General features: G+C 40.1%; 1 protein-coding gene across 1 annotated transcript; it reads right to left on the reverse strand.

Annotated features, from left to right (window-relative positions):
* Nucleotides 1-244: 244 nt before the first annotated feature.
* On the reverse strand, nucleotides 245-23,687 carry DLEU7 (deleted in lymphocytic leukemia 7; the record flags this gene model as incomplete). The annotated part of the gene is given in 3 exon segments (XM_080660781.1): nucleotides 245-451; nucleotides 23,230-23,591; nucleotides 23,594-23,687. Coding segments are annotated over 3 exon segments (663 nt in total).
* Between the last annotated feature and the right edge of the window lie 4,280 nt (nucleotides 23,688-27,967).

Below are 27,967 nucleotides of genomic sequence, written 5' to 3' on the forward strand. Positions count from 1 at the left end.
GCCCCTTTGCCGTACCTCCAATTCTCTGTGAGCTTTTCTTTTTCCTTCTAGTTGTAGAATTTTCACTCAGCCAGCTTTCCTGTGGTTCTGGATGGTGTCCGTTCTGTCTTTTAGTTGTAGTTTTGAAATTGTTGTGCGAGGCAGCAGTTTAGGTGTTTACCTATGCCGCCATCTTGGTTTCTCCCCGGTCCCTAGTTTTCTTAGCAGTGCTTAGCTGTGGTTTTGATTCCAGTGTCCTGAGCACTCATATGTCTGAGAGATTCTGTAAGATCTGTCTCAAGGAAGCACAGGCTACCACATGAGCATCAGAAGGAAGGTTAGCAAGTGACTGAATCAACTTCTTAACTATTGTCTTCAAACACTGGTGAGCAGCATTCAAATCTCTGTCAAATTGCTGTACTTCGATCTGTAAAGCCAGATGACTGCAGATGTTTCTAAACTCAACACTGTCCTGAAAGGAACAGCAAAAACCAACAAGCAATTAGACAGATTATTGAGGACATTTGTTTTATACTTTGTGTACCCAACTTCCATCCCCATCTCTTCTGATGACAGCACTCTGACTTTTCTCCCAGAGAACTACTCTCCTCCATTCTCAGCCTGTGTGGTTTGACCAAAGCTGACCCCACGCCACAACTCCAGGGACCAGGCTAATCAGAGCATATCATGCCTCAGCCACTTGGACTGTTTAGGGATGGACAGGTGACTCAACACAGGCCAATAAGCCATAGTCCCAGAATATTTTCTAGACTGGGAAAGAGACTCTTTTTAACAGAAGCTGTTGGAAAATATCTTGCTACCATAGGGGAGAATCCAAATTACAATGATGCCAACACAGAGAAAAGTAGACACAAGAAATTTAAAAAGATTGATTCTAATGACATTTTCTGAACATGTCAACTTAACTGTATATAAATAAACCCCAGGATTTTTTGTTTATCTGAGTCAACAATTATCCCTTTTTACTTAAACCATTTGAAGTTGAGTTTCTGTTATTTGTTCCTAACAGAGCTTTGACAAATACACAAATAGCCTCTGTTCCTGTTATTCCATACTCACTTTCTTCAAGTTTCCAGTATAGGATTTAGGATTGAACAGGGTCTCAAGAAATTTCCAGTGCAAATTTAGAAAAAAAAATAGTTCCTAGGTGGTTTAAAACAAGGAAGTAAATAAATTTTTTATCTCAAAATGTTTCATATTCTAAAATACATTGCATGTAAATGGTACACTGAAATTACTCCACATTATATGGTTTATTTTAAAATAAATGGAGATGATTTCCCACAAACTTCTGGGTCTGGCAACATGATGTGTTTATTTTTTTCAAAACCTCTTGCTACTAAATGAATGCTAAATAAAATAGAACAAACATCCTTTTTGCACTTGCAGGAAAGTAATGGAAATCCCCTAGGGCCAGAAATAAAAGAAAAGTAGATTACTTTAACTGCACGCCAATACCCATCAGAAAAAGAAAATCAGTCTCTCTCTTAAACTGAGTTTAGGACAAGGGTAAAGTTTTCCCAAGAATGTGTAACTATGGACCTGTATTACACAGAATTTTAAGTTTGGAGTTGCCCTCTACACCATATACATGTCTGGGAACACTCATGCTAAGAAATTAACTTCAAAATTGGAACTGGGCTGAAATATCCATGGACACAAGGAAAAGCAAACAAAAACCTATTCCACAGAACATGTCCACAACCCACGCCCCACTGTGGTATTCCCATAAAGCTCTGTTAAAGACAAGCTCTGTATATGAAATTTAAAATACAATTCACCATAATATAGCAGATACAATGCAGGGCAATATTAAATTACAAAAGTTTCGCCGAAACCGGTTTGGCTCAGTGGATAGAGCGTCGGCCTGTGGACTGAAGGGTCCCAGGTTCGATTCCGGTCAAGGGCATGTACCTTGGTTGCGGGCACAACCCCAGTGGGGGGTGTGCAGGAGGCAGCTGATCGATGTTTCTCTCTCATCGATGTTTCTAGCTCTCTATCCCTCTCCCTTCCTCTCTGTAAAATATCAATAAAATATATTTTAAAAAAATTACAAAAGTTTCAAATATAAACTATAAAATATGCTTAAAACGATTAAAGATATAAAAGAAGGAATCAGAAACGTTTTAAGAAAAATCAGGCTTGAAAAAGAACCAAATACAACTTCTAGAAATGACAACTATCATGACAAATTAAATACTCAATGAACAGTTTAAACACTTGAATAAATATATCGGAAGTGAAAATTAGTAAACAGGATAATAAATGTGAGAAAATTGCCCAGAATACAAAATAAACAGAGGTAAGATGGGGTGAAAGGATGGGGAGAGATTAACCAGGGAATTTATATGCATATATACATAGCCCATGAACACAGACAATAGTGTGGTGAAGAACTAGGTAGAGAGGGTCAATGGAAAAAAAGGGGATATCTGTAATACTGTAATACTTTCAACAATAAAGATAAATTTTAAAAAGGAAAAATAACAAAACTCCACAATTCAAAAAAAAAAAAAAGTTAAAGACATGGGAAATATGAATGAGAGGTTAAGCAACATGGATGATAGAATTCGGAAGTACAACAAATGCATTTCCAGAAGAGACAAGAGAATCATGATAAGATTATCCAAATCTGATCCAAAACATGAATCCTTAGATTCAAGAAATAAAACAAGCGTTGTACAGAGTGAGTTAAATGAGACACAAATCTAAACTCATTAAGGCAAAACTACTCTTAAAAGTAACCAGAGAGCCCTAACCAGTTTGGCTCAGTGGATAGAGCATCAGCCTGTGGACTCAAGGGTCCCAGGTTCGATTCTGGTCAAGGGCATGTACCTTGGTTGCGGGCACATACCCAGTAGGGAGTGTGCAGGAGACAGCTGATTGATGTTTCTCTCTCATCGATGTTTCTAACTCTCTATCCCTCTCCCTTCCTCTCTGTAAAAATATATTTTAAAAAAAAGTAACCAGAGAAAATAGACAAATATGTTTTAAGGGACGACAAGATAGACAATGAACTTCTAAGGTACAATTGAACATAGAGAAAAATAGAATAGTATTGCCAAATAACTTTCAACCTAGAATTTTTTTTTTTAATCTAAGTAAACTATTAGGGCAAAATAAATATATCTTCATTTAGAAGGACAAAAGGAGTTACCACAAATAGACTCTCACTGTCAGATCTTCCTCAAGATATAATTCAGAAAGCGGAAATTCAATGCAGCAGGAAAGAATGAGATACAAGAAGCAACAGTGAATGAAGAAACTTAAAAATGTGATATAAATCTAAAGAATTGATTATTCAAAACAAAAATCATAACAACTAACTTGGAGTTTACAAAAGCAAGATGGTTCAAAAATGCTGAATAGTAGTAACATGTAGGATGAAGAGATATTTTAAGGCATTGCATTTATTCAACAGAAAGGTGGAAAAATTGATAAATTTCAGATTTTTAAATTATGTACATGAGAAATGTAAGCATTATTATTAAAGTAGAGAAATAATACATACAACTTCAGAATTAGCAGGGGAAGGTACATTAAAACTTTATTGGTCCTATCTATAAAGGTAAAAATGAAAAAGTACACAAACATAAAGCAAGGTGAACAGAAAGCACCAAACAAGACACCTTTGAAATATAGTGGTAACCAGACTGTATTTAAAAAATCTATATGCTTTTTTAAAAACTTTAAAATGAAAAGTACCTAAAGATTGAAAGTAAATGAATACTAACATACGTATATGCCAAGCAGAGAAGCCAAAATAAAATCAGAAAAATCATTATTAAGTATAAAATAAACCCCAGTTAATAGAAGAGATTATTCCCCCAAGAAGATATAACAATTTTGTACTTGTGTGTGCCTACTATGATAACCTTAATTTACATTCAATCCACAAACATAGAGACATTTTAGTTCAGCTTTCTCAGAACCTGACAGATCAAACAACATAACAATCAGCCTGGAGAGAAAAGATTGAAACACTAATCACAACCTTGGTCCAATGGAGATAAGCAAATATACATTACTAGTAGCCCGGTGCATGAAATTCATGCACATTAGAAGGGAATTAATTAGAGGAAATATTTTAATATTGCTATTTGCCCTTTCTCTATAATAGAAGTGTCAGAGATGAAAGAAAATTAGTAAAATGTATATGAAAATCTCCCTCCTGTCAGAGTCTGGGGTGCGCTGCGGGACCTAGAGTCAAGTCCCCACCCACCACCCACATGCACTTCGAAAATTCAGGAGACCCAGACCTGGCTGGCCCCACCCACATTGGGTGAGACCCAGACCCGGCTAGCCTCACCCCCATCAAGCCCCTCTGGGTGGGTGGTGCAGCCTCAGGTCTGACAGCCCAGCGCCGGGTGAAGGGACGCAGCCTCAGGTCCCCCATCAATCTCCACTGGGCAGGGGCACAGCCTCAGGTCCCCTGGCCCGGCACTGGGACAGGGGGGGCACAGCCTGAAGTCTCCCAGCCTGTCGCTGGGGCGGGGGGCACGGCCTGAGGTCTCCTGGCCCAGCGCCAGGGCCGGAGGTGCGGCCTGAGGTCTACCGGCCCGGCACCGGGGCAGGGGGCACAGCGTGAGGTCCCCCATCAAACCCCGCTGGGCAAGGGGCAGGGCCTGAGGTCCCTGTCAAGCCCCACAGGGCTGGGGGTGTGGCCTGAGGTCCCTCGCCCCGGCCAGGCACCATGCAGCCTCAGGTCCCTGCTGTTCGGTCGTGGCATTATGGTGTCCTGGCTAATTTGCATATTCCTCTATTATATAGGTAGATTCTCAAAAATATGTAAAATACCTATGAATACTGACTATATTATAATACGCCACAATGCAAATCTCAATGAATATAAAAAAGTCTATGTTATATAAATCAGTGCAATAAATGAGAAATCAATAATATAGATAACCTTCCCAAAACATGTATTACTTAACAATCTACTTGTAAATAATTCACAGTTCAGTGAAAAAATTTGAAATTTTAAAATATTTTATACTGAACAATTATGAAAATACTATAACACAAATTTATGGGATATAGCTACAGTGAGAAATGCTAGACTTAAATGCTTATATAACTAAAGAATAATCCCTGAAAAACCATGAGCTAAGAATTCAGCTCAATAATTCAGGAAAAGAATATAATTCAAAATAAAATAAAAGGTAGAACTAAACAATGAACCAATGTTTGATGATGAACTAGAGTTTTCTTCCTAATTCTGAATAGAAAAACCGAGCTATTCTTCTCCCTAATACAGACTTTGTCACTATGCCCTGGTCAGGTGACTCGGTTGGAGCGGCATCCTGCACACCAAAAAGGTTGCAGGTTCATTTCCTGAGTGAGGCACATGCAGGAGGCAACTGATCGATATTTCTCTCTCACATCAATGTTTCTTTCTTTCTCCCTCCTCTGTCTTTCTTCCTCTGTCTAAAATAAAAAACATATCCTTGGGTGAAGATTTTAAAAAAAAATAAAGCTTTCCCTCCCCCTAAAAAACAATAACAAAAAATAGAAAAACAAACAAATACTGTCACTTAGGTGAGAAGAACCTGGGTTTCTGGCAAAATGTTTACTAGAGAACATCTTCCAAGAAACAAAACAAACATCCATTTCTGCAATTCAGCAGACAATGGCAGTAGGACCCCAGTGTGAGCTCGGTGTAGGACAGAAAACTAAACATGCTACAGGCCCTTTACTCAAGGCTTCACGGGCTACCACACTCTTCGGTTTCTTCTCTTTAAAGCATTCTTGCTTCCCTGCCATTGTGTGTTACTTATTTTTTCTCAGAAGGTATCAAGGGGCTACTTAGATAATCTGTCCCATAGTTTATAGGGTAATCTATACTACTGGAGCACATTGCTTGGGAGTGGGAAAGTCTGGAAAAAATGACTCTGGACTACTTCCCATAGATCCACATCAAGGAAAATTGTCCACTTGCTTTACAGAAGTAATCCAATTCTAAGTACAAAATGGGAGGATCAAAGACAACTTGCAAAAGGAAATTCAAAATAGAAGGAACCACTGAGATGTGTGCGGACATGTGCCTATTAGCCAGTCTGCAAAGGCATTCATCACTCAGAGAAGATGAAAATGCCCTTAAAATATATTTGTGGGCCTAATATATGTAGTCAATTTCACACTTACTGTAAAGAATCAAAGAAGGCATCGTTTGGAGAAATTATACATAAAATAAAATTCTACTGCTTGGCTGCACTGATCCCTGAGGTCCTGGGTAAACTTCAAATCTCTGGCAAGCTTTGCAAAGTCTCTTTATTTTACTATTTTAGTACAGTATTTCCTTTTAATCCTTTCTCAAATATATTAACAGTCAAAGAAAATAAATTAATAGGAATAGCTTTCCATGGACTCTTAAGCCAGGGAAGGGAAAAATAAAGCAAGTGGTTGCTTCTCTTCCTTTCTGGAAGGTCTGAAGGCCAACTATGGATCCAGTCACAATGGCCTCCACCCAAACCTCTAATGATTCTGCTGTATAAGGTGGGGCCACAAGTCACAGTGTTGAGGCAATAGCATATTCAGGGCTCATTGGCTTTCAGTAGAAATTCACATGATCATTATTGGTAATGATTTAACTTTATGTGCTTTCTACTCAATGGTAGAGCATATCCTCCCAGCATCTTTATTTAGTAAGTCCCAGGTGCTTCCAAAAATATCCTACACTGAGATTTGGGTACATTGCCAGAATTAGAACACTATAACTGAGCAACCTAAAAGCGGTTTTGGAACTTCTAAAGCCTTATATAATTTCAGAGTCTGGATATGAAATGTATTGATTGCTACTGTGGTCCAAACTGATGGCCAGCAATTACATTTTAAAGTGAGGTAGTAACTCAACATACTGGGATAATGGCCTCAGCTTGTTTGACTCAGTTAATGAATCAGCTAATTTTATATCAAGTCTCCATTATCTGATTGCCTACACTGAATAAAAGGCAGTAAGATATGTATTTCTTGGATAAATACCCCAGAAGTAAAATTGCTGGATCATAATTACTTCTATTTTTAATTTATTGAGGAACCTCTGGACTGTTTTCCACAGTAGCTACAACAATTTGCAATTACATCAACAATACAAGAGGGTTCCCTTTCCTCCACATCCTCGCCAATACTTGTTGTTTGTTGATTTACTGATGATAGCCATTCTGACAGGTATGAAGTGAAAACACTAACTTGAAAAGATATATGGATCCCTGTGTTCATTGTGACATTATTTACAATAGCAAGATGTGGAAGCAACCTAAGTGTCCATCAATAGATGATTGGAAATAGAAGATGTGGTACATATATACAATGGAATATTACTCAGCCATAAAAAGAATGAAATCTTATCATTTGTAACAGCATCGATGGACCTAGAGGGTATTATGCCAAGTGAAATAAAGAGAAAAAAAATACCATATGACTTCATTTACACGTGAAATCTAAAGAATAAAATGAGTGAATGAACAAAACAAATAAACACATAAATACAGAGAATAAATTGATGGTTGCCAGATTTTGGGGCGGGGGGTGGTTTGAGGGAATGAGTGAAAAAGGTCAATGGATTAAGAAATACAAATTGGTAGTTACAAAATAGTCACAGGGATATAAAGTACAGCATAGGGAATATAGTCGATAATATTGCAATAACTGTGTAGGGGGATCATTTCATAACATATATAAATGTCTAACAACTATGCTGTATACCTGAAACTAATATAAAATAACATTAAATGCCAACTCTAACTGAAAAATAAATAAAAATAAAGGCAGTAAGATATGGTACTTGTTCTCTAAAAAGTTTGTGAACTAGTAAGGAGAATGAGACACATAGAGCATATATACCAACGTCCAGTGAAATGTGATGAGGGCTATAGTAAAAAAAAACAAAAACCCAATCCTATATAGGAACAGACATTTCTAGACTCATAATCTAAGCAATGCACTACGTTCATATAAAGCTCCTTCTAATGTGTGAATCCTTTCTATAGCATACTTGATGTGTGGTTGTCCAAAATTATCTTGGTTACACTAGAGAAACTCATGTGCTTAGGAGGCAACCCATGGCTCTAGTTTTTAGAACATTTCTTCCAATGTTTAGCTGAAATTTGCCATGTGGCTTCCCAAATATGCCCATGTCCTAGTCCTCAGAACCCAGGAGCATATTACCCTACATGGCCAAAGGGGCTTTATAGATGTTAGGTAGGACATGCAGCCTCAGGCAGCTACAAAGACCCTGAGGCAGCAGAGCTCATTCCCGCACAAGCACTGGACTTGCTATCAGAGCCCTGATTCTGTGCCTTTGATAGGCCATCTGTGGACAAGACATTTTATCTATGGGATATTCAGTTTTCTCATCTGTAAAATGGAAACAGTAATAACTGCCACATGGAGAGATGTGAATATTAAATTAGCCCATGGATTTGCAAACTCATTGTATTTATAAAGCACTCCATCAGTCTAAGGTTATAAGTGAAGCACTCTGCTAGATGGAAGGTCACTAAGAACGAAAGGAGGGGAAGAAAGGGGAGAAAAGAAAAATATGTTCCACAGAAACTTGGAATCTAATTGGTGATATGAAACTATTTAAATTGTTCAGTGGAGCTGTCACACACAATTAAATTTAGGCTCAGAAAGAGTGGTTGAGCTCACCTCACATCCATTAGGCTGGCTACCATAAAAAGAAACTGAAAATAAATTTTAGTGAGGATGTGAAAAAAGTGGACCCCTTGTTCACTGCTGGTGGGAAGGTAACATCAAGCAACCATTATAGAGAGCAGAATGGAGGTTCCTCAATAAAAGTGAAAATGAAATTAACATATGGTCCAACAATTCCATTTCTGGGTATATATCCAAAAGAACTAAAAGCAAGTTCTCTAAGAGCTATTTGCAATAGCCAAGAGGTGGAAGCAGCTCAAGTATCCATAAATGGATAAACAAAATGTGGTATATACATACAATGGAATACTATTTGGCCTTAAAAAGGAATACAATTCTGACTTATGCTACCACATAAATTAACCTTGAGGATATAATGCTAAATGAAACAAATCACACCAAAAAAAAAAAAAAAAAAAGACAAATACCATATGATTCCACTTGCATGTGGTATCTAGAGTAGTCAAACACATAGAAACAGAAAGTAGAACGGAAGTTGCCAGGGCTGGGGGGAGAGGAAAATGGGGAGTTACTGTTTAATAGGTATAGAGTTTCAGATTTGCAAGATGAAAAAGTTATAGACATTGCTTACACAACAATGTTAATGTACTTGACACTAGTGAACTATACACTTAAAATGGTAAATTTAATATTATGCATTTTTTACCACAATAAAAAAAAATTTGTTTAATGCAGTTGAGGCCATCAGAGTGCTGCCAAGGGCATGAAGAAGGGCATGAAAGTTTGGATGAGGCATCAGAGAAATGTTAGGTTGGGAGAATTGTACAGACCCTATAAGATAGGTGGTGTTCAGAAAAGCAGTATTTGATTCATAAGGAAAAGAGATGGTCCCTGCAATTAGAATGAATAACATAAGCAAAGGCCTAAAGTCAACTAGGGGCTAGGACTGGGAGGAGATCAGTTTGAAAATAACAGAGAATCAGGATATAAGCTAGTGTGAAAAGCTGCGAGTGCCCCAGTAAATTCCCTGGAGACTTCCAAGCATGACAGCAACATGGCAAACCAGCATTTTAAGAACACTTGTCTGGCCCCATGAGCCTGAGCACCTACTGTAGGAGGCGCCAAGCTCCAAGTGAGGCACCTCTGCACCTTGTCTCACTCAAAGAAATATGGCTTGGCGAGATCAAATGATGTATCTAAATCACACAGCAAATGAGTGACAGAGCTGGCATTAATCTCCATTTCAAATTTAAATTTTCTGCAAAAACCTGCCTCAAATCAGAACCCGGGCCAGCTGCCTGATGACTCAGACAGCGGAGCTCACCGTCCAGGACAGGAGACAGACGGGCAAACAGGAACGATGGAGCTATGGATGCCACAGTGGGATGAACAGGGACACCATGGGAGCAAACAGAGGAGGCACCAAACTAACTTTGGCGATGAAACACAAATGTTTACAAGTGAATTGTTGCATGTTTCTTTTTTGGCCATAGTCACACTGTTTTTTAAGGTTAACGGAGTGTTATGAGTGTTACAACACTCAAATTGGCCTTGGACACATCTAAATTGAATATTAGCCTGTTGGCCCATCCTTCTTTCCTGCAACATAATTGAGACCGGTTGGCCATCTGGAAGATATTCTAGACATGAAACCTTCTGCACCCCATGTAAAGCTGGAGCTCCCCCTTCCTCTGCTCTGTTCTCTCCTATCCAGTGTAAGGGAGGTCTCTTAGAAAAACCACTACACTTGTACTTTTCCGCATTATGCATTGTGTTCATTTAGAATGCACACATCTGGAACCCTTGAGGAACTTTCATGCACCTGCAAAGTCCAAACAGGGAAGAAAAGTTAAGCTTTTTTTTTATTTTTTTAGCTTCTTACTGAAAATAAAACTTAAGGCTTGAAGGCAAAAAGAATCTGGCTGCAGAAGTCAGTTTCAAAGCTTATTTCCTGAAACCAATACCAATGGATAATAAATTCAAAACACAATATGACTTTATAGGTTCCAAAATGCAGACAACTTTTACACAATCTACTAGGACAGTTACTGTTGTTTTCCTATTATGTCACCTTCAAAATTACTTCTAGATTTACATGAACCATAAATCACTTCATATTCCCTTAACCACTGGCTTTAAAATAAGTTGGTTCTTTTCAAAACGGTCACATCTTGAGCTATATTGTCTTACAATATCTTCCACAAATTTGTTTCTTCTCACTTTTCCCCCCTCTCATTCTCCCTGAATTCCTAATGTCCTCTACAGAGAGCAGTAAAGAAAGAAAGAGCTTTTCCCCTGCTTTCTGTCATGGGGCCTGGCTGTAATGAGCGTCAGCATGGCCAGCAGAACATTCTCCACTAAAGCCACCAGTGCTAGGCACTACAAAGGAACACAAATCCTCTCCCCAAACCCCTTACAACCCTCCAACTGGATGTGTACATAAAATGAGAATGTTCCTCTATGTAAAGAGATGTCATGAAAACCATACTTTCAGGATCAGTATGCTTCAAATTGCCCCAACTTCACTCGTTTCATCAACATCTGGCTTTGAGCTACAAATTCAGAGGGCCCATACCAGTCACCAGTTACCTGAAACCCAGATCAATCTCAAATAGATATGTAACTACACACTAATAAAACACCCAATGAAGAACCAACGTATCTACCATTCACCATAAAAAGTCTCTCATCCACAGGAAATTAAAGATTTTTACTTGTGCTGTACCCAGTGTCAATGCCCCACAAGTAACTAAGGTTCCTTATGCATGTGCTTTGGGTACGTCATCATTTTCATTAGAAAAGTCTGTGAAAAGCACTTTGTGATGGATACAAGCACTTGATTCAGGTATGCTCACAAGGCAAACCCCAAACTGTAAAACAGAGCACGGCAGCATTTCCACCAAGATGTTAAACATAAGTAGTTTTGTTTTAGGGCCTTTCTGCAATATCCTTTGCAAAATTTTAATTTCAGAAAGTTTATATGTCCTGATCCTCATATCATTCACATAATAAGAAATTACAAACTATAATTAAGCTACTTCGATAGCAGTCAGTGGGCCTTTTTCTAAAACATATAAGCACAATGTTGTCTCAAATCAATAGCAACCTCCTGGCTTTGGCTATTAATCATATGACCATAAGCATTTTTTTCTTCAAGAGTATGTGGATAATTTTTGAAGACACAATTTTCAAATTTTCAGAAACTGGCTCCACTAATTAAAGAGCATTACAGCAATGACTGAGCAACCAAAGCCAATGGTTTCCTAACCACTGGCTTTGCTTTGTAGAATGAAAAAACAGGGAAGACTACTAAACGTGATGGAATGATTGGTACCAAAATTAGCTAAATGAAATGGAGAACTCACAGGCAAGTTAAATCTGCAATGTCAGGAAAGTTCTTTTGCCTCTGAAAGTTGGCAACAGCCATAGTTTCCATGAAACTTGCTTCAGAACAGAAAGAACTCTTGGCAACTATAAATATTTTTAACTCTCAAAGGAAGACAGACAAAACTCAATCAGTGACTTCATAATTGGCTGTTTAATAGTCTCTATGTGAGTTGGTCATTTTGGGAGTTTTTAAATCCTAGCCTTCTTTCTGGTGTCCCACACATTTCTATGCTCCCTTTAGGTTGCAGGTGCCTAAAGCATTCTTGCTAGTATTACTAGTTTGACAATGATTTCCTACATTTGCCTGGTACTTTTTGTCACTATGTAAAGTTGCCATCATGGAAGGAGGCATACAAATCACACAGGGTTATGGACTGAATTTTGTCTCCCCGCCTCCTCCTGCCTTGCCCCGCCCCAAAAATGCATATATTGACAACCTAACCCCCTTGTGACTGTATTTTGAGATATGGCCTTTAGAAAGGTAATTAAGGTTAAATTATGTCAGAGTGGTCCCCAGATCCAATAGGACTGGTGTCCTTTTAAGAAGAAGAAGAGCCCTAGCTGGTTTGGCTCAGTAGTTGGAGCATCTGTCCATAGACTGAAGGGTCTCGGGCTTGATTCTGGTTAAGGGCATGTGCCTCTGTTGCAGGCTCAACTCCCAGCCCAGGTCAGGGCACATGCAGGAAGCAACCAATTGATGTATCTCTCTCACATCAATGTTTCTCTGTGTGTCTTTCCCCTCCCTTACACTCTGTCTAAAAATCAATAAAAAAAATATCCTCGAGTGAGGATTAACCAAAAGAGAGAGGGGGGGGGGGGGGAGAGGGAGAGAGAGAGAGAGAGAGAGAGAGAGAGAGAGAGAGAGAGAGAGAAGAAGAAGAAGAAGAAGAAGAAGAAGAGGAGGAGGAGGAGGAGGAGGAGGAGGAGGAGGAGGAGGAGGAGGAGGAGGAGGAGGAGGAGACATCTGAGATCTCTCTCTTTCCACATACCACATACACAGAGGAAAGGCCATGTGAGGACACAGTGAGAAAGTGGCCATCTACAAGAGAGCTGTCACCAGAAACCAAATTTACTACCACCTTGCTTGATCTTGGACTTCCCAGCCTCCAGAATAGTGAGAAAATAAATGTTTGAGGTTTAAGCCACCCAGTCTGTGGCATTTTGTTATGTTAGCCGGAGCTAAGAGTCTATAATGTGACTGTTACATTCCAAGTGGTGTTCAGTGCATGGCATGCATGACTGTGCCCTGTCAACTAAACACTCTCACATACTTTATTTCAATGTGATGTTTTTAATACCCCTTTAAGCTAGCACTGTGATTTGGTAGAGTCACATAAAACCATGTTTGGCCTAGCCGGTGTGGCTCAGTGGTTGATTATCAATCCATAACCAAGAGATCCCCAGTTCTATCCCCAGTCAGGGCACATGCCCAGGTTGCGGGTTTGATCCCTTATAGGGGGCATGCAGGAGGCAGCCGATTGATGTTTCTCTCTCATTGATGTTTCTATCTCTCTATCCCTCTCCCTTCCTCTCTCTCTAAAATCAATAAAAATATGTTTGAATCATAGGCCATTACTTCCCAGAAGCAGGATTGTCAGCAAAGTCTTACATTTCTCTGAGCCTCAGTTTCCTGCTATAAAAAAAGTTTGTCAAACTGGTCAACTCCATCTTCTCCACCAAATTTAACAAGACTCAGAACTATTAAGCACTTTTTATCCACCACAAAGAAACTCATTTCATGTTTTTTTCTTTGCATATGTTTGATAAACTCTAAATGTTCAAAAGGAATATAAATTATTGGTTTCTTTAAGAAAAGAGTAAAGACGCCATCTTGAAGGGGAGAGCAGCTGTGATGGGAGCCCAGCCTCACCTCCACCTGGGGAGACCTCGGACACCACCCGGGACCCTAGAGCTACAGCAGCCCGGGACCAGTTGCCTCGGCTGCGAACCCACAAACACCAAGACTCTAGCCTTCCTAGCCACAGGCTCTAAAAAGTTTGTCCAGGGGGAGACAAAATGGTGGCCAAATAGGCAGACAGGTCCTGCACCTTCTCACAGAGCAGATAGAAGAAACAACTGAATCGAATAACATCCACCCGGAATTCGTGAATTAAACACAGCTGGTGAGACAATTCATGGACAGAAAGGTCAGAGGTCGCCTGGAGAGAGGTGGGATCAGGGTTCTGGGCTGGAGGGAGAGACGCACACAGCCTGGACTAGAGTCTCAGAGGTAGACTACACTGCACCAAGTCCACGTCCCTTGGGGACTGTGTAGCGCTTGACTGTGGAAGAGGTTCACAGGGCTGCTGCCAGCTGGGGACTCTAGATCTAAGCCCACAGCCATGGGAGGCTGCGCTCAGAAAGGCAGCCTAAAGTTCTGCACCACCCGTGCATTGCTGGGGGGGGTGGGGGGTGCGGAGGCGGGGAGACGCGCAGCAGCGCGGTTGCTCTGTCTTTATATTTTCCTTGCTTTTTACTCACTAAACCCAGTGCATAGAATCTTTCAATTACAAACACTCACCAAGGCTGCAGTGCAGGGGAAGGTGGTTTTGTGGAAACTGGGGAGCAAAATAGGGAGAGGCGATCAGGAGGTCAGCTCTGGGACAGTCTAATCCCTCCAACCTTGAACCAACATTTTTCTCCTGAAGACCAGACCCCTCCTAGCAGCGCAGCCACACCCAGCCTTAAGCTCGGCAGGGAAACAAGATTTCTGAACGCCCCCAGGGAGCCCTCATGGGTGTGTGGAGGGGCCATTTGGTCCCAGAAACTAATACAGAAACACTGCCACCTAGAGGCCATGTCAGAAATAGACTCTTGTGTAAATATGACTGAAAGCAGGCAGGAAAACAAAGTGGGCAGATTGATCCCACCTGCCTGAAACTAAGGCAGTGGAGTCTGACACAGAGGAGCAGTGGATCACGGGGAACTAAACACAATGCTGACTACCTAACAGGAAACTGAGACGTGGCAGACAGAACAGTAGAGAGGGGTCTTAAACCAGCCCCATGGGACATTAAAACTCAGCTGAAGTGAATAAACTTCACTACTTCACTTTTTTATTTTTTATCTTTTACTTAAGAAACTAATTTTTTCTCTTTACTTTATTTTTAGTATTTATTATTATTATTATTATTTTAAACTTTCACTATTTTTTGGATTAGTGTTCTGCATTCTATTTTTTTATCATTATTTCACTCTATCTCATTTATTCCTTTATGCCAACCTTTTCTTCCTCACTTCTCCCTTTTTTCATCCTGTTTCTCTTCTGTTCCTGGTTTAGTTTTTCTTTTTCCTTTCTTTTTACTCCTTGTTTAAAATTGATCTTCTTTATCTGCTTTATTGATGCATTACTATTATAGTAGTCTCTGTTGGCTTAGTCATATATCTAATTTCCTATCCCCTGCTCCAAGTCCATGCACTCTTCTCTTTTCTCTTTCTTTGCTAGCCAATTGTTTTTCTTGTTGTTGTTGTTTGTTTGTTTGTTTGTTTTTGTTTTTTTATTTTATGCTTTTGTTTATCCTCTCTTTGCTTATTCTCTTCTTCTACTAATAGTTTAATCAGTTTCAGTCACCAAACTCAGGCCTATCTGTTCTCTACTCTATTCTCCTTTTGCAAAAATAAATGAATATATAGATAGATTAAAGAAAGGGGAATTTTTTTATTATTTTTATATATATGAATTTATATATGTATACTTTTTAATACATATATTTTAATTATTATTTTTAATTGAGTATTTTGTTTTTTACTTTTCTTCTTATACACTCATTCTCTTTCTACTTCCTCTATACTGAATCATGGCCATTCTCCTATTCATTCAATTCCTTTACCTTACCTTCTGGAAAGCTCTGACTCTTCAGAGTGAGCTCCCCTCCTCTTTTTTGGGGGTGTTTCTTGTTTCTATTTTTTGGTTTAGTCGTTGGTTTTGTGGAGTTTTCTCCCCATATATGTATATTTTCCCCTTATATTTTCTTCTTTTTGTTTTCTCTCTTACCTTATTTTCTTTTCTCAATATCATTTTTGCGCTCTTTTCTCTCCCCTAATTCTCTTTTCTCTGGTGGTCACCTTTATTTAGAGTTATTGGTGTCATGAATACATTCGTCCTTTTTTCCCCTGTGTGGTGTCTTGTCTAGTCGTATTTTGTGCCTTTTGGTCAATGTGGTAGAGGGTGAGCCACATAACCAGACACCCTGAGAGGAGCAAAAATGGGGAGAAAAAGAAACAGCCCCCATATGAAAGAAAAGGAGGAATCACTAGAAAAAGAAGTAAATGAAATGGAGGCAAGTAATTTGTCAGAGAAAGAATTCAGAGCAATTGTCATAAGGATGGAAGACAAAAATCAACAACATGTGTAAGAATCAAGAGGAAATGAAGAAGAACCAAGAAGAAATGAAGAATGACATAGCTGCAATAAAGAACACAATAGAAAGCATCAATAGTAGACTAGAAAAAGCTGAGGACCTGAATCAGTAAGCTAGAAGACAAGGTAGGAAAAAACACCCAATCAAATCAGCAATTGGAAAAAAAAACTTAAAAAACAGGAGAGCCTAAGGGAGCTATGGGACAACACAAAACAAAACAACATCCACATAATAGGGGTACTAGTAGGATAGGAAATGGAGCAAGGAATAGAAAACCTGTTTGAAGAAACAATGAAAGAAAACTCCCCTGACATTGGGAAGTAAAAATTCACACAAGTCCAAGAAGTTCACAGAGGTCCAAACAAGATGAACCCCAAAACACCAACGCCAAGACACATCAAAATTAAATTGGCAAACACCAATGACAAAGTAAGAATCTTAAAGGCTGCCAGAGACACAGAAAGTTACCTCTAAGGGATCTCCCTTAAGACTATCAACTGATTTCTTAACAGAAACACATTATGCCAGAAGGGAATGGAATGAAATATACAAAGTGATGCAAAGCAAGGGACTGAGTACAAGAATACTATACCCAGCAAAGCTATCATTCGAAATTGAAGGGGAAATAAGGAGCTTCACATACAAAAAAGGGTTAAGGGAGTTTATTACCACCAAACCAGCAAAGTAAGAAATGCTAAAGAGACTGCTGTAAAAAGAAAAAATAGGAAAGGAAGAAGGAATACAGGCTTAAAATATAAAAATGACGACAAACAAGTACCTATCAATAATAATCTTAAATGTAAATGGACTAAATGCTCCAATGAAAAGACATAGGATAGCTGAATGGATAAGAAAACATATATCTGCTGTCTACAAGAGACCCACCTCAGAACAAAGGACTCACACAGATTGATAGTGAAGGGATGAAAAAAACTTTTTCCAGCGAATAGAAATGAAAAAAAAAAAAAAAAAAAAAAAAAAACTGGGGTAGCAACACTTATATCGGACAAGTTAGACCTCAAAGTGAAAGCCATAACAAGAGATAAGGAAGGCCACTTCACAATACTAAAGGGAGCAATTCAACAAGAGGACATAACTCTGGTAAACATATATGCACCCAATATAGGAGCATCCAAATACATAAAAAACTTCTGGAAGATATCAAGGCAAAGAAAGACAGCAATACAGTCATAGTAGGGGCCTCTAATACCTTATTGACACCACTGGATAAATCCTCTAAACAAAAATCAGCAAAGAAACATGTAAATGAAACACTAGATCAGATGGAATTAATTGACATCTTCAGAACATTTCGCACCAAAGCTACAGAATGTACATTCTTCTCAAGTGCACAAGAGACATTTTCAAAGATAGACCACATATTGGGACACAAGAAAAGTCTCTTCTAATTCAAGAAGATAGAAATCATATCAAGCATCTTCTCAGATCACAATGGCATAAAATTAAAAATGAGCTACAATAAAAACAATGAAAAAATTAAACACTTGGAGGCTAAATAGCATGCTATTAAACAATGATTGGATACCAAAGAGATCAAAAAACAAATAAAAAGCATTGTTGTAACAAACGACAATGAAAACATAACAATCCAAAATCTATGGAACACAGCAAAAGCAGTATTGAGAGGGAAGTTCATAGCTCTACAGGCCTACCTCAAAATACAAGAAAAAAATGGTAATAAATTATCTAACCCTACAACTCAAAGAATTAGAAAGAGAGTAACAAGAAAAGCCCAGAATAAGCAGAAGGAAGGAAATAATAAAAATCAGAGTGGAAATAAATGACATAGAGACCAAAAAATCAATACAAAAGATCAATAAAAACAAGATCTAGTTCTCTGGAAGGATAAACAAGATTGATGAACCTCTAGCCAGGCTCACCAAGAAGCAAAGAGAGAGGACCCAAATAAACAAAATCAGAAATGAAAGAGGTGAAGTAACAACCGACCCCATAGAAATACAAAGGATTATGAAAAAATACTATGAACAACTCTATTCCAACAAAATGAACAACCTAGACGAAATGGACATATTCCGAGAAAAATACAAGCTTCCAAAACTCAATCAGGAAGAATTAAAAAACCTGAATAGGCTGAAAACTACCGAAGAAATTGAAGCAGTAATAAAAAATCTTCCAGCAAACAAAAGCCTTGGTCCAGACAGCTTTACAGGGGAGTTCTACCAAGCATTCAAAGAAGAACTAAAACCTCCTCTCCTCAGACTATTCCAAAAAATTCAAGAGGAAGGCACACTTCCAAGCTCTTTCCATGAAGCCAGCATTACCCTAATTCCAAAACCAGATAAAGACACCACAAAAAAATAGAACTACAGGCCAATATCCTTGATGAACATAGATGCTAAAATTCTCAACAAAATTCTAGCAAATTGGATCCAGCATTACATTAGAAAGATCATACACCATGACCAAGTGGGATTTATTCCGGGGATGCAAGGATGGTACAATATCTGCATATCAATAAATGTGATACATCACATAAACAAACTGAGAGACAAAAATCACATAATCATATCAATCGATGCAGGAAAAGCATTTGACAAAATCCAACACCCTTTCTTGATAAGAACTCTCAGCAAAGTGGGAATAGAGGGATCATACCTCAACATAATAAAAGCCTTATATGACAAACCTACAGCCAACATCATACTCAAAGGGCAAAAACTAAATCCATTTCCCCTAAGAACAGAAACAAGACAGGGATGCCCACTCTCACCACTCCTGTTCGATATAGTACTAGAAGTACTAGCCATAGCGATCAGACAAGAAGAAAAAATAAAAGGTATCCAAATTGGAAAAGAAGATATAAAACTGTCATTATTTGCAGATGACATGATAATGTACATAGAAAACACCAAAGACTCCATCAAAAAACTACTAGACTTAATAAATGAATTCAACAATGTAGCAGGATACAAAATCAACACCCAGAAATCTATGGTTTTTTTACACACCAACAATGAGCTCACAGAAAAGAAACTAAAAAAAAAAAAAAAAAAAAAAAAAAAAAAAAAAAAATCCCAATTAACATTGCACCAAAAAAATGAAGATACCTAGGAATCAACTTAACTAAAGAGGTAAAAGACCTGTACTCAGAAAACTATAGGACACTGAAACAAGAGATAGAGGAAGACATAACAAATGGAAGAACATACCGTGTTCATGGATTGGTAGAATAAACATCATTAAAATGTCCATACTACCCAAAGCAATTTATACATTCAATGCAATCCCATTAAAATACCAACGGATTAGAACAAACTCTCCAAAAATTCATCTGGTAGAAAAAAAGATCCCTAATAGCCAAAGCAATCCTGAGAAAGAAGACCAAAGTTAGAGGGATCACAATATCAGATATCTTACAAAGCTATATTACAAAGCCACAGTTCTCAAAACTGCCTGGTACTGGCACAAGAACAGACATATAGACCAAATGAACAGAACAGAGAACTCAGAAATTGACCCAAGCCATTATGCTTAATTAATATTTGACAAAGGAGGCAAGAGCCAATGGAGTCAAGACAGTCTCTTCAATAAATGGTACTGGGAAACTTGGTCAGATACATGCAAAAAAAGAAACTAGATCACCAACTTATTCCATACACAAAAACAAACTCAAAATGGTTAAAGGACTTAAATGTAAGATGGGAAACCATAAAAATCATAGAAGATTCTATAGGCAGCAAAATATCAGACATATGTCATAGTAATATATTTACCAATACAGCTCCTAGGGCAAGGAAACTAAGGAGAAAATAAACAAATGGGACAACATCAAAATAAAAAGTTTCTGCACAGCAAAAGAAATGATCAACAAAACAACAAGAAAGTGCACTGCATGGGAGAATATATTTGCCAATGCTATTTCAGATAAGGGTTTAATGTCCAAATTTACAGGGAACTCATACAACTTAACAAAAGGGAGATAAACAATCCAATCAAAAATTGGGGAAAGGACCTAAATAGACACTTTTTGAAAGAGGTCCTACAGAAGGCCAAGAGACATATGGAAACATGCTCAAAGTCACTAATTATCTGAGAGATGCAAATCAAAACAACAATGAGGTACCATCTCACACCTGTTAGAATGGCTGTCATCAACAAATCAACAAAGGACAAGTGCTGGCCAGGATGAGGAGAAAAAGGAACCCTTGTGCACTGCTGGTGGGACTACAGACTGGTGCAACCACTGTGTAAAACAGTATGAAGTTTCCTCAAAAAGTTAAAAATGGAACTACCATTTGACCCAGTAATCCCACTTCTAGGGATATATCCCAAGAAACCAGAAACACCAATCAGAAAGGATATTTGCACCCCTATGATCATAGCAGCACAATTTATAATAGCTAAGATTTGGAAGCAGCCTAAGTGCCCATCAGCAGATGAGTGGATTAGAAAACTATGGTACATCTACACAATGGAATGCTATGCTGCTGTAAAAAAAGAAGGAACTTTTACCATTGCAACAGCATGGATGGAACTGAAGAGCATTATGCTAAGCGAAATAAGCCAGTCAGAGAAAGATAAATATCACATGATCTCACTCATATGTGGGATATAATGATCAACATAAACTGATGAACAAAAATAGATCCAGAGACAAGATAGCACTGAACAGACCGTCCAACCTCAGAGAGAAGGTAGGGGGCGGGGATGTTAGAAATCAAACAGAGAACTTGTATGCATGCATATGAGCATAACCAATGGACATAGACACTGGGCCGGTGGGGGCTTCCCTGGTGTGTGGGAGTAGCATGGGGGGGTCATTTGGGGGGAAGGAGACATATGTAATACTTTAAATAATGAAAATAAGAGTAAACTACTACAAAATACCCATTATTATTATGGTGAAGGGTTCTCTGCCTTCACGCCATTTTTTGCCTTCTGCAATAGTGAACTAATTTTAATTCCCCAAAACCCAGACCCTTGCATTGCTTCTGGGTCTTAGATCATACAGCTCCCTTAAAATGTGTTTTTCCTTTAATGCCTAGAGAGCAAACATTCACTTTTTTAAAAGGTTACCTCGTACAAGAAACCTGCCAGGATCACCTTAGGTAAAACTGATCACTCAGTCTCTCCTTTTGCCAGCCTATATGTCTTGTATATGCTCCTAATATCTACAATACTTCCTATTTCATCAATTCTAAGATGTACATTTTTTCACATTTCAAAAAAATCTCTGAAATGAGACTATCTTACAATCGAAGGTCTATCATACAATAATTGGCAGGATTTTTTTTTCTTGGAAGTACATAAAAAGGTGCATCTTAACTCAAAAGCATTGTTAAAATGCAGCTTCATTTTTTAGTTTTCTAAGGTGAATGGAGCAGTGCTTCACATCTGGAGCATTCCAGCTTTCCACCTCATGCACACACATTTGGCAATATTTGGTTTTATCAACTCAAGGTCGGGGGGGAGGGTAGGAAGGCAGGGAGGTATGCTGCTGGCGTCTACTGGATAGAGGCACAGGACAAACCCCCACAGCAATTGTCCAGCACAAAATGTCAATAAAGCAGAGACTGAGAAACCCTAATGTAGAGTAATAATGCTTATTTGGGTGTATGATATGCTTTATTATGTTTGGTTTTTAAATCAGTCTTTTATAGTGGATATGCAATCTAATATGTAGCAATTTTTTTCCAAATCTTGGCTTGTAAAGCACAAATAGAAATTCTTGAGAAGTGCTCTAAGCTTTCTTCATCACCTCTTCCCCGTTCCTTCTGCTAGACTCCCAAGGGAAATGAATGATGCAATGCTCCAAGTCAAAACTGGAAAGCCACAAGGCCTCAAAGAGATTGTGACCTTAAGCCACCAGTTAGGATAATTAATGTCAAGACCAACACTATAACCCAGACCCCCGGATTTCCAGGATCCTTCTCAGGCTGGGAGGCAGCTGCTCTGTTTCCTGACAGTTGGGAATCTTAAGAAGAAAATGCACTCTACAAATATGAGGTGCGTGACTTAGCATGAGGTTAGCATTAGAATTCACGCTTTGCCCTGGCCAGTTTGGCTCAGTGGATAGAGTGTTGACCTGCGGACCGAAGGGTCCCAGGTTCGATTCTGGTCAAGGGCACATGTCTGGGTTGCGGGCTCAGTCCAATGTGCTGGAGGCAGCCAATCAAAGATTTCCTCTCATCATTGATGTTTCTATTTCTTTCTTCCTTTCCCTTCCTCTCTGAAATCAATAAAAATAAACTTAAAAAAAAATAAAGTATATTATAAAAAAATAGAATTCAACACTGGGGATCTACCACACTCTTATCTCACTTTATGAGAATTTAGACTCTATAAGGTCCTTGAGCTCTGTGGGAAACTCTATGTATGCAAAAAATAACTGTGATTCATAAGTTTCAAAGGACTTTAAATTAATGTAGGTGATTTTGTCATACAGAAGGCAGTGGGGACGTAATACGTGTATTTATGGCCCTGGAAGAAGGGTTATTAAGTTGGAAGAGGGAGTAGGGGAGCTGTCCTCCATGCCTGTGGAAAGGGCCTTCAGCTGGAGCAGGAAGCTGATTTACTACGTTGTAAGAGAGGAAGGAGTTCCAGATGCCTTTGGCAAGGCCTCTCCCGCTTCTCTGCTCCATAATCAGGCGGCCCCAGGTGGGCACCTCCACACCCATCCCTCACCCTCCACTGAGTTCCCTGCCACAAGTGCAGAGTCCTCCTCCCAGCCCCACCCTCTTCACTCTCTCGTCTTTGTCTTCCGGGTGCAGTGAGCAGCTCAGCTTGGGATCCTGTGACCCCACCCAGTCTCCATCTGGGTCCTGAAGCCCCGGCCAGCAGGGGAATCTGGCTCCCGAGCCTGGGTGCTGGAGGCTAGACTCACCTTCAGGTGAATGGGGAAGGATCGCTCCTGCAGCAGGGGACTCAGCAACGTTTGCTCCACGCTGACCAGCTCTGAGGTCGAGTCCACCACGCGGGCCAGTGCGCTGCGCATTGCCGTCCGGGCCAGGGTGCATGGCCCGCGGCCCTGGGGGCAGGGCAGCAGCTCCGCGCCACCCTCGGCTCCTGGCATTACTTCTCCCTCGGGGGAGCTCGCCTGTCCCCGGAGCCCCCCATTCCTCAACCCCCGGCCTCCGCTGCCCTCCTCCCACCCCAGCCACGCCCGGGCCCGCCTTGGGCCTGAGCGACGGGCTGGGGCAGGGGACACCTGGTCCGGGTCGCGCAAATTTCCACGGGAGCCCGGACAGTCCCCCAGCCCCACTCCTGCTGCAGGAGCTGCAGGGTCTGCAAAGCCAACATTTGGTGGCTGACGGAGGCCACTAAGGACGCGGGCTTGGCCATCGTCTCCTCGGCTGGCTCTGTGCGCTCCACGGGCAGGTGGAGCAGCGAGCGAGGGAGGAGGTGAGTGTTTGAGGTCGCTTGGGTCACATTTCCTAACCCGCGGCACCCAGGCTTCCAGGCCCCGCCCCTGGCCCGCGGTCAGTGATCTGCGCTGGCCGTCGTGCATTTGCTTAAAGTCCAAATCGCCTTGTTCAGATCCAGGCTGCTCGAAGCGCTGCTTCACGTGCACTTGAAAATCAGCCAGATACTGAGCTCTGATTCATCCTCCTCTCTGGGGTCCTGCGGGGAAAACGTGCCGCTATGTGCATACATGTCTGCAGCATTACCCCACCCCCATTTCCTTTGAAAGATGCTTGCCAATGTCCATTAACGCTCTGGGGCTGGGGTTGGGAGGAACATAAAAGACCCTCCTGGGAGTGAAAGTGTAAAGAACCAGAGAAAAGCTCACAAAGGAAGACTGTGCCTGATTCTTCTCTCTCCCTTCCTCACAGCCCTAGGAGAATTTTCAGGAATTTCTTGAAGTATCCTTAAAGGCCTCTAGCCCCCCAAACAAAAGAAAGTGACTGTGTGTCCCAAAGTTCTGCAGTTCTCTGCGTTGCCCAATGCAGCAGGTGCTTGGAGAGCCTGACCATGGAAGTAGCACCAGGGCGAAGCCCTCCAGGCCTGCTCCTGAATAACTGGTGAAACTGGGGCAGGCACTGCCCTGGTGGAGCAGAAAGGGTTTTGTGTGAAACTCCCAAAGGACTTAGGCAGCAGGGTTTGAAGCTAAATCGTTTTACAAGCCATGAACCCAGGGACAGCTGAACAAATAATTGTGGTTTTAATTAAAGCTAACTTCGCTACTTCCTTAACTTAATGTTTTGATAGATTAGAAACTATTGGTGTGTAATTGCACTTAAAAAAAAAAAAGACATTAGAGGGAATGATATGGAGGACTGTCCCAGAGGGGCATCATTTCTGCTTCCTTCCTGTGTGGGAAACCAGTGAGATAACCTAACAACACAGTAAAGCAGGGGGCAAAGATACAGGCCCATGGCAGACAAGTGGACCCTAGCACACCTAAAGGATGGATTTCATTTTTCCTTTGTAAGGGAGGGTCCCCCCTGGGTGTGTGGAGCGAGATTGGGAGAGGTCCTTTCTTGCTTGGGAAAGCTGCTCCAGTGACTATTAGTCTAGAAAGGCAGTTATCAAAGATGTGGGGAGGGTTCAGGGTCCTTTAAGGTTTCTTTAACTCTGGGAAAGTATGACCCCACATATTCCTCCCAACTCTCCAGGGATGATTCCTTCTCCTTCTCACTGTGTGTGTTTTTTTTTTTTTGTTTGTTTGTTTGTTTTTTTCCATCTATGAAAACAAATCAGAATGCCAAGGTAAAGAAAACTTTTCTTAAACAAAAATTAGTATGCTCACACTAATTATAAGTAGATAAAAATCCACGTCTGTCAATTGACAAAGAGAAAATTACTGTGGAAAATTACTATTTACAAGTAAATAGTTCAATGTTGATTAGATTCTCTTGCCATGAAGTTACTTAAGTTCACAATATAAAAAATAAATTATTCTGTGTGTGTGTGTGTGTGTATGTGTGTGTGTGTGTGTGTGTGTTTTATATCCTCAAGTGTTAGAATACATTAGGTTCAACAGAGACTAACCAGGAATAGCTAAAACTAACTCCTAATTTTCTCAGAGCATGTCAGATCTCCAGGGGTGCTCCTGTTTCCAGATATGCAGGAAATCCAGTTTCATGAGCTAACCCTACTGCTATCGAATGGCTGACTGTAAAACCCGCTTGACAGATGGAATTCCAGCCAACAGCACAATTGAAATCGCTAGACACAACCTGACCTGAGACCCCACTGTCTACATCCCAGGCTGAGTCTGAGAGCCATGAGACCTAATGAATGTCAGGGGTATGAGAGAAAGGGGCCAGAAGAACACAGGCCTGTGGGGTGGCACATGCTGCTTAAATAGCTGCCTGGGTTTGTCAATATCCTCTGAGAGTTCTAGATTATGAAGCAACCATCCTTTGTCCGTCTTGGCCATGGGCCACTTACCTTGAAATGGCTGATGTTCCAAAGCTGGAGATAGGAGGCCCTAATTGAAGAAACATATTGATTCATAGGCTAATGAGATGATTCAATAGCATAGCAGCTCTACCTTTGATTTAAAACCTTCAAAGTTATATATTCTGGGCTACCAATCCAAGTAACAAATCACAACTCCTTAATTTACTATACTGACAATTTCAGGCCACTCTATAATAGAAGGCACATTCAAAAGGATAAAGTACTGGACACATGATGTTTTTGCTTCACAGTATCTATTTCACTATTTAATGGAAACCATATCCTCATTTCCCCGAAGATATTCTTCCCCTTTCTCCACACTCAGTCTACGTAGTCAGATGGGATAAACTCATCCCACTGCAGAAGTGGACTGGGGCATTGAGGCTGAGGCCAATCACACATCACATTCCCATTATGAATGGTCAGGGATGGATATATGACCCAATTAGAGCCAGTATGACAATTATCAGTTAGTATGCTTTCTGCTGAATGAACCAAATAAGATAACAATGGAACTAGAAAAAAATGTAGGCTAAAATATAAAAGAGTAAAAACGATAATTTCCTGCCCTAGCTGGTTTGGCACAGTGGATAGAGCATCGGCCTGCGGACTGAAGGGTCCCAGGTTCTAGTCCAGTCAAGGGCACATGCCCAGGTTGTGGGCTCGACTCCCAGTAGGGGGCATGCAGGAAGCAGCCGATCAATGATTCTCATTGATATTTCTATCTCTCCCTCTCCTTCCTCTCTGAAATCAATAAAAATATTTTTTTAAAGATAATTTCCCTTATAACAAGAAAACTTAACATAAAATAGTTTAATCAGTAAGAATAAGTTACTCTTTCAGATCACAAGTCCTGAGGTAGGATGGCTCCAGGGTTAATTAATATCCAGGAGTGTCAGATCTCCAGTAGTGCTCCTCTTTCCAGAGCCACTGGAAATCCAGTTTTATGAGGCTAACCCATCTACTATCAAATGTCGGCCTGCACTGATTCCTTATGGATGTGAAACAGAGAAGATATAAGTTCTGAAGCTTCTGCAGCCAGATTGTGAGTCTGAAAGGAGAGCTTGCCTATGAATGAGCCAACACTAAAAGATTTATAAAATAAGAGAAATCAGTGGCCTTATCACATCACCTGAGCCCCACATTTTAGCTACATAAGAAGACAGCTGCAACTCTGAGCTTTTCATTTATACAAGCCACTAAAATCTCTTTCTGCTTGAGCCACTTTGGGTTGAGTTACTGTCTCTTGCAACAGAAAGTTACAACTGAAGCAAACAGCTTAACACATCTCAGAGGATAGACAGGATGTTAATGGAGTGACCCTGTGACCCAATGCCCCTCAAGCAAAACACTGTAAAAGGGTCCCTTCTACCATTTCCAGCAGGGCCTTTGTCATTCACCTACTCTTTCTACTATTACAGTAATTGTGGGAAAAGCTCTTTGAGCAACTTTGGTCATTGCTGATGATTGATGGGACCATTTGAAAATGATCAATGGAACCATTCATGACCCTGGGTGCTGTGGGTTGGAAAGTAGAAGAGCAGAAAACTCAGTAAAGTAAGAAACAATTTTCTACCTGTTATTGGGCAAGTTAGAGTGTTGTTGCATAAATAAGGATTCTGTTGCTTCTATTCATCCCAAGGTTCTTTTTTCATATGAGCAAATGATAAAAGATCACGTGTCGAATCATGAAGAAGCCAGGCCCAGTGAGAACAGAAGGGAGCTGGCAAAGATGCAACTCTGTGGAGCCTTCCTCAAAGGACTTGGCAGAGTCCAGATACATTTGAGCCCTCCTTATATACTTTGGCACTTTGCTCCAAAACGGATCCAAGAGAATTCCAGAAATGGAACTGTTAACCTTCAACACACGCTGGTGAACTTCATAGGTGGGGACAACACAAAACATGTCCAAAGAGGACAAAGAGTTATTATTTTTGAATGAGAATTGTTATTGAGGAGAAACAGATGCTGGATAGATATACTAAGATATGAAAATGTTCTGTAAAAGAGAAAAACAAAGGAACTAGGGAAAGAAGGAGTTCCAAAGAAGAAAGAGAAAAAAAGATCAAATTCCTCTTTTTAAACACACAATTGTAAGGTTTGAATATGCCAGTTCATAAAACTGCACATGCAGTTCTAACTTTGGCCTAAACATTTCATTTTGAGGCAGGAAAAAAATGCAATCCTGCCACGAAACCTCCGAATTGCCAAAAACA

This window comes from Plecotus auritus (genome assembly GCF_963455305.1).
Source record: "Plecotus auritus genome assembly, chromosome: 3".
In the NCBI taxonomy this organism is placed as follows: domain Eukaryota; kingdom Metazoa; phylum Chordata; class Mammalia; order Chiroptera; family Vespertilionidae; genus Plecotus; species Plecotus auritus.